The 19,898-nt window shown below is 32.1% G+C and overlaps 1 protein-coding gene across 2 annotated transcripts in view; it reads left to right on the top strand.

The window, feature by feature from the left end:
- The window catches only part of MED18 (mediator complex subunit 18), a 37,079-nt gene extending 27,151 nt beyond the window's left edge, over positions 1 to 9,928 (top strand). The window contains exons 6-7 of one of the 2 annotated variants that reach the window (XR_004760964.2): positions 141 to 230; positions 6,165 to 6,213. Coding sequence is in view for 1 of the 2 variants with exons in the window: in XM_085822752.1 (XP_085678878.1) it covers positions 6,165 to 6,213; positions 9,640 to 9,686 (96 nt within the window). In the remaining variant the exon portion in view is untranslated. Of the gene's footprint in view, positions 1 to 140; positions 231 to 6,164; positions 6,214 to 9,639 lie in introns of those variants that run through there. The other variant, XM_085822752.1, reaches the window with a different exon arrangement.
- The last annotated feature ends 9,970 nt before the right edge of the window (positions 9,929 to 19,898 follow it).

Here is a 19,898-nt window from a genome sequence, read left to right as displayed (position 1 = left end):
AATTTTATACTAGTGTAGGATCATCTGGTTTAACTTGTTCTTGTACCGGGTGCTTTAAAAAAAAATTGTTTTGTTGGCTTGTAAGTCAATGCTTGTAAACTTAATACACTTAAACCTGAATGTCAATTCTTTAATTATAGCTTTCCTGATGTATCATTCACTACTTCTGCTCTTGAATGAGACTTCACTACGGAATCAAAATTGTGGATGTTTTATCTCTAGGCTTTAAGGTTACTGCTTTATTTTCTGTCATACAAATTCAATTTTGTCACCCTACATTTATTTTTTTTTTTTTTTTTTTTTTAATATGATTCACATTTCAGGTAAAAATAAAGCATTTCTTTTTAGAATTGTAAGAATTCAAATTATACAACACTTCATGGGGGGAAAAAAAGCAAAATTTTACCATTTTAATCTTCTTATCATTTGGAAGACCTCTATGAAATGGTTTGTTGCCATCCATGTCTTTTTTTTTTCCTCTCTTCATTCTATCATGACATCTACTTTTAATGCTTTCAAAACATCTTAATTTTTAATGACTTTCCTATGACAGCAGATATCATCTTTTACATTCCATCAGCATTTGCATATATTAAAATAAATTTTTAGAGCTGTCTTTCACAAATTCAAGTGAGTCATTTTTGCATTCTCTGCTTATGAAAAGTCATGAGAGTATGCAGGTACAGTTAGAAGTGGACATAATCTCACAATTTCACCATTGGTCATACACGCATAATCCCGCTCTTCTAACTGTGCACTTCTGCTCTAATTTTTTGTCCGGAAAACCAAGGTCTCCCACACTTCTGCTGCTGTCATCAATCTCCCGGGAGGACTTTTAGTTCATAATGTATTTTGAGTGCCTCCTTGTCGCACAGACACTTACAGACATCTTTGTCTTGTATGGAATTCGAAACTGGGCCTATCCGTACAACAGTAAGGTAAACAGATAAAAGTGCATGGGGTACCAGAGACTTCACTACAGAATCGAACAGGTATTGCCCCAGTACACTAAAGGTACAACAGTCAACATCACTAACCACTATACCGTATAAATTTATGGAGCAATGTTATTAGAGAAGCAGTCATCTTTCACATTAAGTCCTTGCACCCCCCCAGTCCTGTTAATATAGGCCCATGCATTAGAATATTTGATGCTCTGAAAATGTATATCCTGAATTTTTTTAAATGTTTTTTACCTTAAAACCATATTTTCTGTGAAGTGGATTTTTTTTTTACAAACTTTCACTCTTTCTCCTTTTAGAAACATTTATTTTCAGTGTTAACCAAAGAAACCTAGGTTTATATATATATATATATATATATATATATAAGGTTTATATATATATATATATATAAAGAGAATAGGAATTATTCTACTTCTAACTATTATGTATTGTCGAATTCATTTGCAATTTCAGTCATTATCCTTTTAATGAGAGGCTGTTTCATTTTTTGGGCATTTTAACAGCATGTTAAGTTATAGAAAGTTAAGTTATAGCATGTTAAGTCCAGAAGAAAGCAATTGAGTTAAATTGGCATTACCAAATGATAGGGAATGAAGCTTCTTCCATTAATAAATCTGTCTGGTCGCCAGAATCTATTATCTATTCTGTTGTACCAATTGACCTTCCCTTCCATTCACCTCTTAAATTTAGATTCTGTATTAGTCTGATATATACTGTGTCTTCATTCTCTTCTTGTATGCAACTTCTTGATAGAAAGAAATGACACCCCCCCCAAAAAAAACTAATTGAGCTGCAGAAAGATCATTGGCAAATAAGTCAGGGGAAAACAATGAATAACCAGTTATGAGCCTGTATAAGTAGAATATTTTTTCTAATAACATGAAGTGAAACAAAGAAGAAACAATGTGTAAAAGATATATGAATGAGAAATGTATTAATAGTGCTTCACATCATATAAATAATGTTATTTATGATAGCATTCAGCACTATCTGAGATATCTTTTTCCCCATTAATTGTTTATAAATCATATGACTGACATAGCATTTCCCTTGTTAGATTATTGGGGGGGGGGAATTTGAGGCAAAGTTTATATTTATTATTTGTGTTAGTTTCTGTTTAAAATATAAATCTTGTAATGCAGTGTAATGCTGCTTTACATTTGGCTCTTAACTTCACTGAATTTTCATGTTAATTTTCAGTTTGTGTTTACAATAAGTATACCCCAAGACTAAGCTTACAAAATGTTAAAAGATTTTTCTGCATGGAAAGTGGAAATGATATGAGGCATGAAAACATTTAAGTTTTTAAAAAGGCCATATTTTTAGTTGACAAAAATTCAGCCAAGAAGCAGAAGCTGTGTACAAATTCTTTTGTTAAATAGTAGATCGTTAATGTTGTATGTTCATTTTAAACACAGTATATTATGTATTTGCAGTTTGTAATCATGTCTTGATTTTCTATGTTCATCTTTTTTTTTTCACTCCATCCAATTAAAAAATATATTGAAATTTCAATGTGCATATTTTTAATGTACAGGGTGTCCAGAATTAAAGAATCCTATTTTAAAACTCCCTACAAGGCAAAATCAGTCATCAGAAATTTGTGAAATTTTCTGGTGGACTTCATAAAAGAATGGGAATGTCTTTCAACGAAAAACAAAAGTAATTACAAATTTCGCTATCAGAGAGCATTGTATTAATAAATTATGCATCCAGTCATACCTTTGCAATAATTTTACAATTTTTTAAATTTTATTATGACAAAACATGTTCCACATGATGGCCATCATTTTCAACTACCATCTGAAATTGCAAAATAGCGTGTTCCGCAGTTGAGCGAAGTGTGTGCTGGGATACGTTGAGCTCATTATGTGAAATGCTGACTTTAAGATAAGTAAAATTCTTGGATTGTCATGACTTACCAGATGTTTAAAATGCATCAAAAGCCAAAAATCGCATGGATCATGGTGTGGGAATCAGGGAGGCCACACATTACGAAAGTGCTGGTTGGCGATACATTCTTCTGTAAAATGGGCCCACCAGCGGCCGAGCGGTAAAGTCGCTGAACACTGGTAGTTCGGTCCGAGGTTCAAATCCCGCGAACGGGCTGGCTGCATGGGTGTTTTCGTGGTTTTCCCCATGTGTAACGTGTATACGAGCCAGTTTCCCTTAGAAAGTCCTCCACGAAGGCATCCCTCCCCTTAGGCAGATAGCCCTAGTGTGCTTTGCCATAATTAAATACATCACACCACCACCACACCTTCTGTAAAATGACATTTGAAAGCATACCTAACACACCATACTATCTGTAGGGGAGTTTCATCTTGCATTAAGATTGTGCATGCAAGATACTGGCATGCTTGCAGAATCAGATAAATTTTTTTTCTTTAATCCTTTGATGCGCACAATATTATTTTTATAATTTTTTTAACTAAAAACTCTAGAAATTGAATATTATAATCGTAGAGTATTATATGAATTTAAAAAGATGTACTCTTGCCTATTGTTCTGTGTGTGGTGGTCGCACTGTGAAACCACCGCACGTCTAGGACTTTGTAACTTATTGGAAACACACATGAAGAAAGATGAACTTATCTTTCTTCATGTGTGTTTCCAATAAGTTACAAAATTTATGAATTTTTTAAAAAATGTATGTAAGAATTGCATTATGTATAATTTTTTTACATTATTTTACAAAGTAAATTGCCAGAAAAAATTTTTAAATAAACATTTATGTAATTTTTTTATAGGAGTGAAAATATAAATACCTACATAAGGAGGACGTTTGGCTAAATGGATTAAAAAACTCAGTAAAATAAGGATTAAAAAAAAAGACTCAGTGTTTTTTTTTTTTTTTTTTTTTTTTTGTGACACTGTTCAAAGCATGTTTTGTCTTTTTGGTGCATGCATAGACCCACAGTGCACGTTTCACACATGTATCTTGAATGAGGTTTCTTCCTTGTGCTACAAAATGTAGACTGCCTGGATCTAAATGTTACTGGTATATGTCCAGCCTTATTTAGTTTCTTTTCATCTGGCACATGAAATTTGTGGTTTTTTATGTTAATGGGGAGGGGGGGGGGTTGGTCTTTTTGGCTTTGGACCAAATTTTCACAGTGCTCTTTTTTTTTTTTTTTTTTTTTTTTTTGATTATTCATTTCCCATTCATACTTATTTTATTCATATTTCGTCCCAAAATATTCAGAAAATATTTTTAATTTAAAAACAACTTTAAGCGATTTCTTTTTTCTATTTTTAATTATAGCAAAGTATATTTACAACAAATTTCAACCACAGGAAATAATTTATAAAATTACAATACTAGCTTGAGGTGCAAGCACGAGTGTGTTGAGGTCAGAGAAAAGTCTGGGAAAGAAAGACCTTTTTACTGGACAGGTGCATGTATTGTTTAGTAATAAAATAACTCTGTGGTTTCAAAACCCCTTATCTATATCCGGGTAAAAATAAACATTCCTATTTGAAAAGCAAGCAAACGCCATTGTGAAGAGCAGTGATTTCAAGGCATGACCACCGAGCCTGGGGCAGTGGTCGCGCCCTAAAACTACAAAGCAAATGCCATGCATATAGAGGGTTTTTTTTATATGGGCAGCTTAATTATTACTATTTTGTATTGTTTATGATAGAAATCATGATGTGCGATGAATAACTTTTGAAATTTAAAGTTTTTTTTATTAATAAAAGGAAGTTATTTTGTCTCATTGAAAACGAATTTTAAAAGGCATCTGATTTGAAGTACTAAGACCTATGATTTTGCAGTCATTTTGTGTTATTTAGAGGTAAATAATCAGTAATCAATCGATTTTCACTCAAAAATTTCGGAAAGAAGAGTTTTCTCCTCTTCGAAAATTCGAAAATTGGTGGTTTCAGGGCGTGACCACCGCACGTCAAAGGGTTAACAGAGATTTGTATCTGTACATGGTGATCGAGCATGTCACTGCACCTGTAGGACTTACAGGCGGAGAATAAATGATGCAGAACATATACACCATACTGGTCACTTTTGGTGAATGAAATGGAACCTTTGAAATAAAGACGAGATTTACTGGCTCCCAAATTTGGCAGTTGTGAATACTCACTACACCATCCAAATGAAAATGTGCTTCATCTGTCCAGACGATATGCCAAAGCCATTCTGAATCATCTCAAAACAAGCAAGAATCTGAAGTGAGAACCCAAGCCAAGCATCAAAATCATGTTAAAGCAACTGCTGCACCAGTAGAAGTTTGTAAGGATAATATTAGAGGATATTCCACAAGATCTTATGGACAGTTAAACTTCACCTATCCAACAATGCCTCTACTACACACTGAATACTCATGCTAGCCTGAAAGTTTGAAGCTGTGTCCTCTATCACCTGAAGTGCAACCTTCAGTCCTGCTTCTGAACAAACGAGTTTCTTCCTTTTCCAGAACAAACAGAAAATGACCCTGTAAATTTCATTATCATTTTTTGAATGTTTTTAACGTTCATTGGATCTTTTCTAAATTTCTGTAGAGCAGCTACCATGGAATTACTGTTTTGTAAAACAATTTTACTAACGAAGCACAATCTCATAAACTTATTGTCATTGTAAGCAGTAGGCACATAGAAAACAAAATCTTCAGAATGTTTCTAGCTTTTATAATAGCTGCTGCATCGTATCAACAAAGATTTGCTTTTCTTACTACAGATTTTTAAAAGTAAAACACCTTCTGTTGATGCTATTTGTAATTATTTTTTCCCCACTGAGAAACATCCATTTATTAAGTCTGCTACAAAATTTGTTTTCTGATAGGTTTCGCTTGTAACTAGGTTTGAATAGGTGTTTTTAATTCTGGACACCCTGTATTTTCAAAAGTTTTTATATCTCATTAGATTTTTTTTTTTTAGTTGTCCTTATGAGTGCTTCTTATTAATGAAAATCTTTTTTAAAAAGTTAAATAAATTCCCTTCCCCCTGAATGGAGGTATATGTTTATTTAGTAACAGAGCAAAAGGTAAAGTTATTACTTCTCTGCTTTTCCAAGAATGGCTATAATTTTAATTTTGCTTATTCTTGCAAATCAAATTTTAAGACATTTTCCTTTTATTTAAATAATATAAAATTTTATAATTTGTAGAAGAATAAACATTAAATATTAAAAATATTTGCTTTCTAAATATATAATATTTGTAATGTGATAATTAATCTTTATTGTAGGAAGCAATTGCCGATGAAATCAAAGCATTTTCAGAGCAGCTTAAACCATATCCTTTTACCTTCGTAATCTTTATCAAATGCATCATTATTTGTATTATTTTTATGAGATCATTCTGTAATGGTCGCACATAAATTCACATTAGACCATGAATTTTATCTTACTTATGAAACCAAATCTCGGTTTGACAACAACAACAACAAAAAAATCTAGAAATTTTCAGTTGGCATTTAAAAGCTATAAAAAATATTTCTAAGCAAAGAGCTATTTGTTAATTTAATAACTAATAGTGGTTATTTAAAAAAAGTAGATTTTTTATAAAAATACCTTTAAATATATGAGAGAGCTGTTCGATTAAGATGATACTGTGTTTTTGGCCTAAATGGAGAAATGTTCTTGTGTTCCATTTTGAAAATAAAATTATTGTTAAAATGTTACGTAAAGAGCGATTGACACAGCGAAAGCAGATATGATGGAAAGACCTGCAGTAGCCAACAAAAAAGTCATATTTTTTTCATCTTGATAGAATAAAACTTGCTGCAATGTTAAAGCAACTTGAATGCGATGTTATGACTCATCTACCATTTCTAATCTGACATAATCAGGTAGTTATTTTTTACTTTTTTCCCCAAAGTTTTAAACTGAATTTAATTGAAATTTTTTGAATTTGAAATGTGATGTCTCAATAAAGCTTGACTCTTTCTTTGGTTTAAAATCTGAGAATTTCTATCACTAGCATACTAAAAATTTGAAATGAAGATGTTGACATCATAAGTAATGGTAGTAAATATGGTTAAAGTCGGAATCGTAGCAGTTTAGAAGTCATAAAAATATCTTATGCTTAATATTTCTGTCGGGCTGTTAATGTTTAAAAAATAATCAAATGGTATCAAATTTTATTTTTGTTTTATTCAAATATCTGTTGTGAAATAAGATGTCTGTTACACATGGTCTAATTACAAAGCAGCAAATCATACATTTTCCCCTCGCAAATTCATAGAAATTCACTTCAATATGACCTTGGACTTAAGCATGAATTTTTCCAGCGATGAACAATTTTTTACCATATTGTATCATATATCTCATTTGCCATGCATTTTCATTTTGGTCATTGTACCCAAGATTCTGCTAAAGTTCAGACAATGTTGTTTTAAATTTTATATTTGAAATTTCTGAGAAACTAGCTAAAATGAAAGGTAAAGCTTAAGGAGATTCAACATGCTTTTGTGCTCACTGATAGCTCAAGCTGCTGATAGAATGTGAAACACTGATAATTTGCACCGTGTTCTGTTCCTGCTAAATAAGGAAAGTAACTGTCTGTATTTTTGCAGTTTTCTCTATGTATCACATAAATATGGCCAGTTTCTTTTTTTTTTTTAAAAAAAAAAAAGGTCTTCCTCTCATTAGGAGATAGAGACCTTTTCAGAGATTGGAGGGCATTATAAGAAAGCTATAAGGTGTGCGGTAGTGCTTTTTATAAGCATTATTCTGAGAATTTTCAAATTGTCTTAGAAATAAATAACCAGCATTTAGCAGTAAGAAAAAGTGAAAATTTTCTTATTATAACCAAGCGTAGTATATTTGTGTCTAGCTGTGCAAAATTTGTCATATTTTTAAAATGCAAGCGTAAGATCTGTACCTTGTCATTGCTAAAATTATTTTCGGTTTTTCTTAGTCAGTACCTAAATTTCATGTTGTAGCAATGAGCCTTGGGTATTTGGGATATAGCATACAAGAAAAATTTCAATTATCATAGGAACAAATAGATATTTAAATCACCAAATCCAAGAAAAGAAGGTTTATAAGAGTGGAAAGTCAATGAGGGCACTTTTCTGTTGACTATCAGAGTATGTGTATACTAGAAAGCCGGGCGGTCATTCGAAATGACCGCTGTTCTAGATATCATAAATTGTAATTAAAATGATTTGTGCAAAGGTGTCTGCTAATTTAAACTGAATTATCCAGGGCAGACGGCGAGGACACCTCATTGCTTACTGCCCCACAGGTTTTCCCCTTCTACTTGCTTAATTGCTTAAAGTAGAGGGCAATGAAGGAAACCACTGGTGGTACATTTCTTAAGAGCCACTGTTAACTCAATAAATAAAGGTGATTTAAATAATAAAATGTTAATTCACATGTCACTCTTTATACACAACATTTCTTGTGTAGATCTTTCCATCATTTTTAAACTCGCCTTGCAGAGGACCGTCCATTATTTTTAGTTTTACATCCGTTCTTTCACGAACTCTTGAACAGGAAACATAAAGTTGACCATGTCTAAATGCAGGATCAGGTTAAAAAATGGCAACATGCTTAAGCGTTTGACCCTGAGACTTATTGATAGGCATAGCAAAGGCAAGTTTTACAGGAAATTGTCTACATCTCAATTGAAACGGCAACCCTGTGCCGTGGCAACTTCACCCCATTGGCTAGTACAGTTATGCAAGCAACCAATAAACTATCGGCGACAAACATACACTTAAGCTGCATATATATATGGGGTGAAGTAACATCATCTCCTTCGAAACGGCTGGCTCCCGGGCTTAGCGAAGCATACCGTTGGATTCCGCAGGTCTGTGGCACGCCAGTTTAACTATTCGTGTCTTCTTGGGACTTTAATTAGCCAAGATATTAATTAAAAACTAATTTTGCCCTATGTTTTCCCTACATTTTCCACTTTTTCTTGGGTTTTCCCTATTAGAGGGATTTTTCTACGTGCCAAATTCTTTTTCTCGAATATCTACGAAACAGTGCCGAGTTGAAATTCGAGACACGTATCCTCTTCCAAAAAATTCTCTGAATCCATCGATACCGTTCTCATCTTCGCACGACTTTTATCGGTCGAGATATTAATTAAAAACTGTGGAAACGTTCATTTCCATGCTAATTTTTCCGAGTGGCAACAATAAATTATCGGTGACACACACTTTAGCAGCTTGTATATATAAAGATGTGTGTTTTTTAATGTGTATACTAAAGAAGTGGTCAATGAAGAGTCCTAGCTAAAAGTTCTCCATTACTTGCAAAAGTGCAGTTTTGTGCAGAGGAAAAAATGAAGTTCCATTATGATAACTCTCCAGCCTACTCCTTCAGAAGTCATTGGTTTGAACAAAAGTACTTTTCTTTTTGGTATGTTCTGAAGGATTTTTTACTATCCTAGATATTCTGTACAGCTTCTGTTTGTTTCCTAAAATAAATATGTCAAATCTGAGGGCCTAAAGAGGCCGCAATAATTGTGGTGATATATCTTCTGGCAGCTTCCAAAGCTAAATTTGAAGATGCTGGTTTAAGTGTAATTGTTCTAATTTTATACATCACTGTAACCAAAACTGAACATTAATTAAGTTAATTGTCACACATCTAAGGATCAAACTGTTTTTAATTAGACCTCATCTAATTAAATCAACTATGATTTTTGTAAATTTTAAGGTGTAATCTATTCATTTGATTATCAAATTCTTTGACTGATGCTTAGATTGGTGCAGTTGGATAAAATAGATCATCGGCGTCTTCAGCATTCGTAATTCTTAATCAGAATGGAAAAAATGTCATTGTGTACAATATTTAAAAAACAAAAACTATTATATATTTTTGAAGTTTTTTTTTAAAATCATATATTTGTGTTTTTACAAGAAATAAAGTATTGTTTAAAAATATATAATGTACTTCAGAAAATTATTGTTGTTCATTGTGCATATAATGAGAATAAAAAATGAATCATTGCATATACATTAGAGGTTTATTAAATAATCCTTTGCAAAGCTTTCTTTAGCTTTTGAATACTTTATATCATAGTCTAGACGTTAAGACATATACCTTTTCAAATATTATTTTGAATTCGGAAAACTGTAGTAGAAAATATGCTAATAATAAAAATCATACTTCTATTTTTAAAAGTGTTCTTCTGTAATACCCACACTTATCAAACTATAAATAATCTCTGCTATGAAGTAATGAAGAAACTGTATATATGTATATTCCTGGCTTTGTGGAAAAATGGCAGCATGTGGAGCAACCGAATTTTGAACATGTGTTGTCCTTAAACCTGAATGAATGCATCTCAAAGCTCAAATTTTGAATTTCAAATTTGTGTTTTATTTATTTCATGTTTTATACGAATTTAATGAATTTTTGGTTAACAAACTCGGTGTTTTAAAAGCAAGCAGCAGTGACACTGCTCAAACTAATTTTTTTTTTAACTCCAGTCTTTTACACTGTTGTCATTTGGCAAATTATAAGATACTTATCCTTCACTTTTAATCAACAAACTCAGCTATTTAAAAGCTATGTGTTGTCACTGCCTGAAATAAAATGCTTCTATCTGCCATGTGCCAATGCATTACCATTCAGTAAAGTGTAGGATAGTTAATCTGTCTGTTATTGATTAGTGATTTTAAATTAAATGATTTTAAAGCAGTAAATATAGTTCTTAAGAAAATTGATTTCTATTTTTATGATTGATTTAAATAAAAATGCATTTAAATGAGATGTGTAATTGGAAATGTTTTCTTGAAATGACTCTAGTTGGATCCATTATACATTTTTCCTTTTATATATATATAATGATTATTTTAGGCAGCTAGTACACAAGTGGCTAATAATATGCAAAATTTAAAATTTCCATTTCATTCACTGCAGTTGTAAAAAATGTGCAAACATCTTTTGATTGTTGCAACAACAGCAAAAAAAGGGCAGATTATAGAAAGCAGGAAGTTGTATACTTCCATCTTTTAAATTATTTCCTTCCTCTGTATACACTTGAATTATGTATATCATAGAAACTTAAATTACACTTAACAAAAATTTCTTGCATGATAGGAAAATTCTGTTACACAATTCGATTCAGTAACAAAAATACTAAAAATTTCCCATGTGTTGATTTGTGTGACAAATAAAAAGCAAAATTTTGTTTTTCAGCATTTTTTACTAAATTATGATTCTTAATACTTCATAGCTGTAAACTCTCCCCCCCCCTCTTTCTTTCTTTCTTTTTTTTTTTTTTTTTTTTTTTTTTTTTTTTTTTTTTTTTGTCACCCTCTCCCGGCTTTTAATTTTTAGTCTTTACAAATAAAAGTTTTTTAGCAATAAAATTAAATTCTGCTGGTTTTATTATTCAGTTAATGAAACTTAAATTGTGCAGATTTTATTCCTTTGCCCTTTGTGTTCAGTATAATATTTCTGATTAAATTTTATTCTATCTTAATTGTTTTAATCTATGGCAGACATTAGTAGAACTTTTTATGAAAATTTAGCAAATGTTTAATAAGTTAATATTTGTCTTTAATTTTGTTTTACATCAGTGTAGAGTACAGTACAGTCAAAAGTCTTTAATCCGGACTCGTCAGGACTTCTGCGATTCCGTATTATCGGTTTTTCCGGATTATAGATCATCAGTTTAAATCTGGTAAGATGGCATGCAGAAATTCTAAAATTAAAAATATGAAACCGTAATTTATACAATAAAGAGCAATTATGATCTAAAGGGTATCAAAATTTACAAAAAAAAAAAGCTTAATATTTATTTGTTTACGTTATTAAACATTTCTTTCAACATGTGCATGCGTAAAGCATACATTACGCATAGTCGAAATTACAAAATTGCAACCAGAAAACTATTTGATGTGTATTTGTGATATTTATAATGACGGGGAATTTGATTTAAATCATATCAAAGATGGAGTACATCGAGATGAAATACTACATTTAGTAAGGAATTATAAGCCGAATAAGATAAAAACATCTGCCCTGAAGATGAAGATAGTGCTGACAGACAAACTTCCAGTTCATAGCGCGCCGCGACATCCCCCCCCCCCCCCCCCGCTGAGCAGCGTGAAATTGATAAACAGATTTCGAAATGGTTACAGAGACAAAGGATATGCCTTTATCCATTTTTTTTTTTTTTTGCAGCAATTTCACTTTTTGTTTGATGGACATCGAAACATGCTTTCGCTTTGTAGATCCTTTGGCATCTCCAGAATCGAAAATTCTTTTTGACATAATCGAAAGTTCAAGCTTACTTTTATAAAATTGCTCTAACAGTCTGCAACAAATAATAAGCTGGATCCAATTAGAAGATTAAGGAACAACGCAATCTGCAACATTAACTGAAATAGATAATTAGATCATTTTAGCTTAGCTTATACCATCCGTTATACATTAAACGCGCATACATAAATGTATTATGCGCATGCGTAAACGCATTAATGTGTTTACGCATTTTGTAGCTTTGAGGTTCGGATTATAGATCATTCCGGATTATGGACATCTGGATTAAAGACTTTTGACTGTACCAAGTGTATCCCCCCACGTTTGCAAAATCGTGGATGGCGTTCAAAGAATTTCATTAACCCATTTGCTATTCTGGAATCATTACAGCAGGATTTCTTAAATACAAGGTTGTCTTTCTGTTTTAGATCTTAAAACCTTCTTATATGTAGGGAAATTCCTCTTACCAGGAGTAACATTTACAGCAGCTGTGAGGCAAATTCTTAGTGTTAGTCTTACAATATTTGAAACTCTATTTTAGGGTAAATTGCAAAACATAAAAGTGACCATCCTTCACTTCCCTGTTTCATCGTACAAAGAAGTACAAAAAAACTCTGAAGTATTTCTCTGTCTATGAGAAATTCTTCCTTATTTATGTCATTATTATCATAATTTAATTACCATTCATATTTTTCATTCCAAAGCTTAATTAAAAAATGGAACAAGAATGGTTTAGCAAGAACATGATATTATTGAAATCTCATAGCAATTTCTTTAAATCTGTCCAGTTAAAAAAAAAAAAAAAAAAACTCAAGCATTGTCATTCTTCACCTCACTTTAGGTGAGATCCTGAATACTGACAATTCAACCAGAGATCAAATCCCACAGAACAAGCTAATGTGTAATGTGAATATGAGCTAGTACTCCTTTTGTAACATGAATATCAGTATGTGCTTAGTTTCTAAGCTCTGCATGGAGAACTTAAGTCCTCACGAAGGCATTCCTTCCCTTAGACAAGTAACCATAATGAAAAAAATTCCCATAATGAAAAAAAAATTCTTCCTGCTGCAATGATCCTCATGACTAACTGTTGCAATATTATAATCTCGCATGAAAAATCTCACCTAGACGAAACCCTCTTCTAGTTGCGTCATTGGATCATCTTCCTACATTTGATATTTGGGAGGGATTTTTTATCATGGACAATTGCCGTGGCAACTACCTCTTTAGTGTATCTGTTTCTTCGTACAATCAACATATTCAGAATCATTCAGTTTTCGGTGTCATATGTTGGCAGCACTTACTCAGCTTTTAGAATAAGTACCGAGAAGGCTTAGCTTCATACAGGAAGTTTGTGTTTTTTGACTTTCCTGCTTACGTCGTCACTACCACTGGAAGAATTTCCGTGAAGACATGATATATTTTCTGGATTATGAGTGCCTTTCACTTTCCTATTCATGTTGCTCCGTATGCTTCAAAATTTTTGTTGTTATGAAGAAGAAGACAGGTTTTCCTTATGCTTTAGAATATCGAGGACTTAATACAGGACTTGCATAAGATGTGTACTGGAAAACCTGTTGCTGCAAAACTAGAAGAAATTTAAAAAATTTCAAAAAGTATATGAAATTGGTTATAATAGCAAAAATAACTGGAAGGCTGATCTACTGCAGCTGAACTTAGAAAAAAGGAAAAGTTTACACACACACACCAAAAAAAAAATTCCCCGAACTGACACCAGCCCGGTTACTGTTCCTGAGACCATAACACATCCGTTCGAAGGCTTAGACACTGATACTTTTCATGATAAGAAAATTTAATGCCAAAATGAAAATTCTGAAGCCAAACACATGATTGTAATTTCTGACACCATGATATAACTAGAAAAATGAAGATTGCCTTCGTTAGTTTTTCCAAGGCTAGAGGTCACTTGGAAAGTGATACGTAGCCTTTTATCTGAGCATGGAGTATAAGGATATAATGGAAAGCTTAACAGCAATAAAAATTACACTTTTGTTTGATTCCAGCAGACTCGGAATGCAGTTTTTGGTCTGTTTCTAAAGGAAGGACATTCCTTACAGCACTTACAGGATCATAGCGAATACATGGTTTACCAGCTGATTTCGACTCCAAGGAAATTTATAGAACTTATTGCCAAAGGATTTCTGGGGAAAAGTTACTCATTTCGCGAAGAAAATTCAAGATACCATGAACAAGTTTCCTGTATTTTCCACTTCAAGGAAAAGAACAGGAAAAAGCAGAAGCAATTACTTGCAGAAGACAGTTTTGGATCCGCATGTCAGAATTAGATGTTATAGAGCGAGTAAAATTGCCATAATTTGCCTTCGTTGTCAGAGATTTGGCCAAGGACAGATCTTTTGCAACAACCCGCCTAGATGCCTGAAATGTAGGCAGAGTCATTTGACCTGCACATATATTCTTCTTAAAGAGAAGCCAACATGCGCCCATTGTAAGCTGAAGCATGTGGTCTCATCAAAGAAATGCGAATTTTGCCCCAAATTTCGCATCAAGAAAAAAGATAAAAAGTTATCTCGGAGACTGAAGAAATCTGCCAACTATGATGCTTAGAATCCTAACATTCAGCATCTGAAGAAAATGTCTGAAGCAAAGTGCTCGTTCCAACATGAGCAGACAAACTCCGAAAAAGCTGGATATTAAACATGGATGAAAGAATAAATTTGTTCAGTAAACTGATACAGATTGACAAAAAATGTAAGAAGATTAAAACTACTGAAGAAAAGATTTTTTTTTTTTTTTTTTTTTTTTTTTTTTTTTTTGCAATTAATATTGTGGACATGATTGCAAAAGCAAAATTTTAAATTTCTGCTTCCTTTCTATGATGAGTTCTCATTCGGACTTTCCAATACAGTAAGTAAACCTAGTCACAAACAGATTTTTATGTTTGTTGTGGTAAGAATTTCGTAGCGATCCTTTTGAGAAAATATTAGAAGCATTGCTCTTTTAGCGATTTTGCTCTAAAATACCTATCCCTGCAGAAATTTCACCTCTGTTTTTTCTGTTACAGAAAAATCCTACAAATACAAATTTTATAATCGAGTTTAAGATTAAAAAAAAAAAAAAAAATTCTACAAAAGCCATTGGAACATTACGAAAAGAACTACGCATACGAAAATGGCGACGTCAGAAACTGAATATTTGTCATGCGCATGGTTGCCTGAATAGTTGTTATGCGTGAGGTTACCAGAGTTTAGCGTATTCTGAAACTTTGCAGATTTTTACTAAAGCAGTTGCAATAATATGTAAGTATCGAAAAAATAACTGTTGCTGAAAAGAAATTTTATTTTACTTTTATTTACAAAAGATAAATAATTATATAAATTTTTTTCTCCCCCCCCCCTTTTTTTTACGTATCTACAGTAAATTGGAAATTTTGAAATGAATCTGAAAAAAAAACTCAGTTTGTGATTCGAAGATTTATAGTTTGCTTTTTTATTATTCAAAAGCTGCTTTATTTACACTGTTTGAAGATTCAAAATTGAAAATTCAACTTCCGGCAGTTTTAGCTTTTGAATGCGTTTATCAAATATACTCATTGAAAAGGCTTGAATTACCGGTTTGGCAAGAAAGTAATTTCAGTTTTTTAGTGTGAAATAAATTATATTTTCTATATAAAAATAACTTCCATTTTGTGTGATGACCATTTGCTGTGTTTCTGTTAACTGCATTATTCCGCCCTCTTAGAACTTCAGGTTTCCACCAGCAAAAACCTCAATCAAAAGTGATTGAGTTCATCGCCATTATTGAAATTTTTACCCTTAAAAAGTTGCATAAACTTCGAAATAAATTATAATCCGACGGTGCGAGATCGAGGCTATATGGGAGAGGGGATGCAACATCACTTCCCAACCAAGTTCTAGTAATTTCCAAAGTGGTGCTAAAAATGCGTGAGGTTTTCTCTTTGATTCCTTCCTTAAGTTTCATAAGTTGTTGACAGTAAACAAAGTTCATTGTTTGGTGTGTAAAATATCTCGTTTTCTAACTCGTTAATTTTATGTTAATATCCTTTTCTATCAGTCTCGTTTCTATTTCCCTGCCGAAATGCAATATAATAGGTAAATGTTCCGATTGAAGAATGTCGAGTTATGTTTGACCTGGCAACACTGGCATTTCATTATCGTCGCAGCTTAGTCAACATGAAGCTCTACGCAAAGAAACAGAAAGTTTTGATTCCGAAAACTCATTATAAGAATGGGAATATATATCACAACGGTTAAAACCTTCATGCAGTGTGCATTTAACAGTTTGCGGACAATAAAAAAATCTGAAGACACAAGTTCAACAGAAGACATTAAATCACCACACTCTCGACCAAGCTAATCTGTTGAAAATATTGCTATTGCGCTTGCAGGTCCCCTCTCACCCCCCTACAAAAAAATCCAATTGTCTGAAGAAATCCTACATAATATTTTTACTTCTTTATACGAAGTAAAGTCAGTATTGTAATTGCGAAAAATTTCGGGTATCATATTTCAACAAAAATATCCATTTTGAGCGCTCTCGTATCCAGTTTAACGATGTTTTTGCGTGACTTCTGTGCTTACGGACAGATGTAGGTGTGCACCTCTTTTTTGGTTGCAGTCGGCCGCACCGAAATTGTATATATATATATATATATATATATATACATATACATATATATATATATATATATACACACACATATATATATATATATATATATACATATATATATATATATATATATATATATATATATATATATACACATATCTACCCTGTTACCTGCTCGGTGAGCTCAGTATTTTTATTGTATGTTGGTAAACTGTGCACTTTTTGCTTTAAAAGTGATTGAATCATCATGTTCTTAAATCCCGGTTAAGGTTTTTATGTATATACAGTTTAGTTAATCTGCATGCAGTACTTATAGAATTATCAACAATTTAGAAGTTGTTTAAAAAGTACTAAGTCTAACGAAGCCGCCGTTTATTTACATTTGAAACTGTTAGTAGAATAATCAATTAAGTCAGTTTGTGCACCAACTTCAGTGTCTTTTTGCCGAGTGAAGCCAAAAATAAACTTTCAGTTTTGTGCACCGAAAAAGCTGTCTTCCTGCCCGCTGCCCGGATTTCTTGTTTTTCTTAGAGACTCTAATTTTGATTTTAAAAATTGTTTTTTAACTGTATTTGGTGAGTTACGTTGCTCTATTTTACAAATTTTAAGGAAGATGTTTTAAGTTTTTATATATTTTTGCCCTGACGCGAAGTGACAACTGAATTAATTCAATGAGAAATTCGAGGAAACAAGTTTAAATAAAATGCAGCAAAAAATGTATATAATTTAATAGGCCGTACAAGGAAGTCATGTGGTGTCCACATCAAATTTTTTGCATAATGTAACAGGAAATGCTTCCAAGGTCTTAGCGATTAATTTATAATCATGATGTCAAGAATAACTAAAAAATATTGTTGAATTTAATTACTTATTTCATATTTCATTTAGTTATGGTACTGCTGGATAAATGTGAGAAGGAATATTTCAGAAACAGAAAAATACCTTTCTTGAATTGAAGCTTTCTTATTATTTACAAATGTTGAGCAAATGGAAAGAGTTTAAGAAGTTATATAAAGAAATAAGTTATAAAAGTTATTTAAAGAAGTAGCAGTTTATTTCAGTACTAAGCTCGTGCCATTACTATCTATAGGTATACTATAGAGAGAGTGTATGCAGAAGTTCAAAGGCAATAAGCAAACACACTAGCTTTCATTTAGAAATCTTTTATTGCTTCATTACTTAGCAAACAGTGAATTAACAGGTGTTCAAGCGTTATGTTTATTGAATGAGAATGAAAATGTTATTCAAGCTAATCCAGTTTCAGGTCTTGCTCGTTAAAAAAGTACGCATTGTATTTAAAGTAATTTGTTTCGCATCAGGTATGTTATTTAACCAGGTGGTTTTAACTGGCGAGCATTGGTATTTTCTTACCTGATTAAATTCCGAAATAGTTAGATTTTGTATGTATATTTGAATAATCCTTTCAGCATTATCATTCTTTTGTCGTAGATGACATTTGGTAAATACTTTAACACAAAATTTGAGTTGTTATTAAGCACCGTATTTACTCGAGTATTTCCCTCTTTTTTTGTTTTTCTGCTAATTTTGATGTTTGAAAACTGGGAGGGGAAAATTATGCGGTGTAGATATCTTACATTAGAAAAGGCGGAGAGGGAAAAAAAAAACTGTCTGGGGCATGGACGCACTCAACTGAGCTTATAAAGGTTAAAGGGAGTCAAATCTCTCATGTCCTCCCGCAACGGGAAAGAGCGACCAAATTTTTCCCTATCTGCATGCGTTGCGCATTATGGTATCTCGTGAAAGTGCATTCTTTAGTATTTTGGCGAAATTTATTGTTACGTTTCAGGCATTATTTATTATTATGTTTTAGGCAGAAAAGTAAGTGTTTAGAAATCATTGAAAAATAGCATGTGCACTGTACGCAAAAAATGAAAAAAGAAATTAATATTTAACAATGTTTTCATCCGTAGCATTGTGTGCAGGGAAGTTTCTGATTAATTTCCTGAGTTTATTTATTTTTTTAGTGCTCATTATTAGGCAAAATTTGAGTTATTGTGTAAAATAAAACAATAAAGTAATTGATCTACTTTCGTTTAATATCATTTATTTATTATTTATAATTATCCTATCTCTCATTCCCATGCAATTCATACTATAACAAGTCTCATGCATTCGCTTATTCGTTTCGTTAGAAAATCAAGGACTTACTAGTTTCTGAAGAGATGGTCTTAAATGATAAACATAGCATATTAAAAAACACACAAAGATGTACTAATATTATTATGTTATATATTTCAAAGTACTTACCAATTTCAATAATGTTCTTTTTACTTATGTAAAATGACTTTCTTATTTGTATATGCATTTTTCATTGTTACCATAAATCAGAAATTTCTGTTTTATATGTTGAAAAATCTAGGAGAAAATTTACGCGAGGAGACAAATATACGAGTAAATACGTTATTTCAATTAAGATAGAATGAATTTAAGTAAAAATTCTGTTATAGCTGTTCTACTGGAGTTTGTGCATTTCAATCTCGACGTAAAGTTTTTGAAGACATTAGGAAAGGTAAGTATTTGGAGATTATAATTTCTTCCCTCGGGCTGACTTTTTCATTAAGGATAAATTTGCTCATTTGAGAAACTGAAATTTAGATGCATTAACAACCATTTTTATTCCTCGTACAAGAAAGGAAGTACTGTAATCGCGAAAAATTTCGGCTTGCGTGTTTCAACGAAAATATCCAGTTTGACCGCTCTTGAAACCATTTGAACGATGTTTTTGTGTGACATCTATGCGTACGAACAAAATAAAGGATGATTTTTGCCAAAGAGGATTGTAAATTGGATTTTTTTTTTTTTTTTTTTTTTTTTTTTCCCAAAGAGGATTCTAAATTGGATTTAAAATGAATTGAGAAAAGATTTTTACTTCCTGTACGAATTAAAGGAAGTTGTTGGAAACGGTAATAATTAAACGCATTTCAAGTTGTTGAGACTTACCTTCATGGCAACTACTCCGGTAAAAGAAAAAGAAACAAAGGAGAAGAAGAAAACAGCTATTGTTTCGAGCGTTTTGGCAACAGAGAGAAATCAGACGAAAACCGTAGAACTAGCATTTTTTATTTAGAACTTGAACTCGATTTGGGGAAGTTTTGTTTTTGAATCGGCTGTAATCGGAT

Source organism: Stegodyphus dumicola, chromosome 8 (assembly GCF_044657685.1).
Source record: "Stegodyphus dumicola isolate Sdum_Otavi_A_Nest chromosome 8, ASM4465768v1".
Classification (NCBI taxonomy): Eukaryota; Metazoa; Arthropoda; class Arachnida; order Araneae; family Eresidae; genus Stegodyphus; species Stegodyphus dumicola.
The sequence above is the reverse complement of the archived record's forward strand: the minus strand, read 5'-3'. Positions and strand labels throughout refer to the sequence as shown.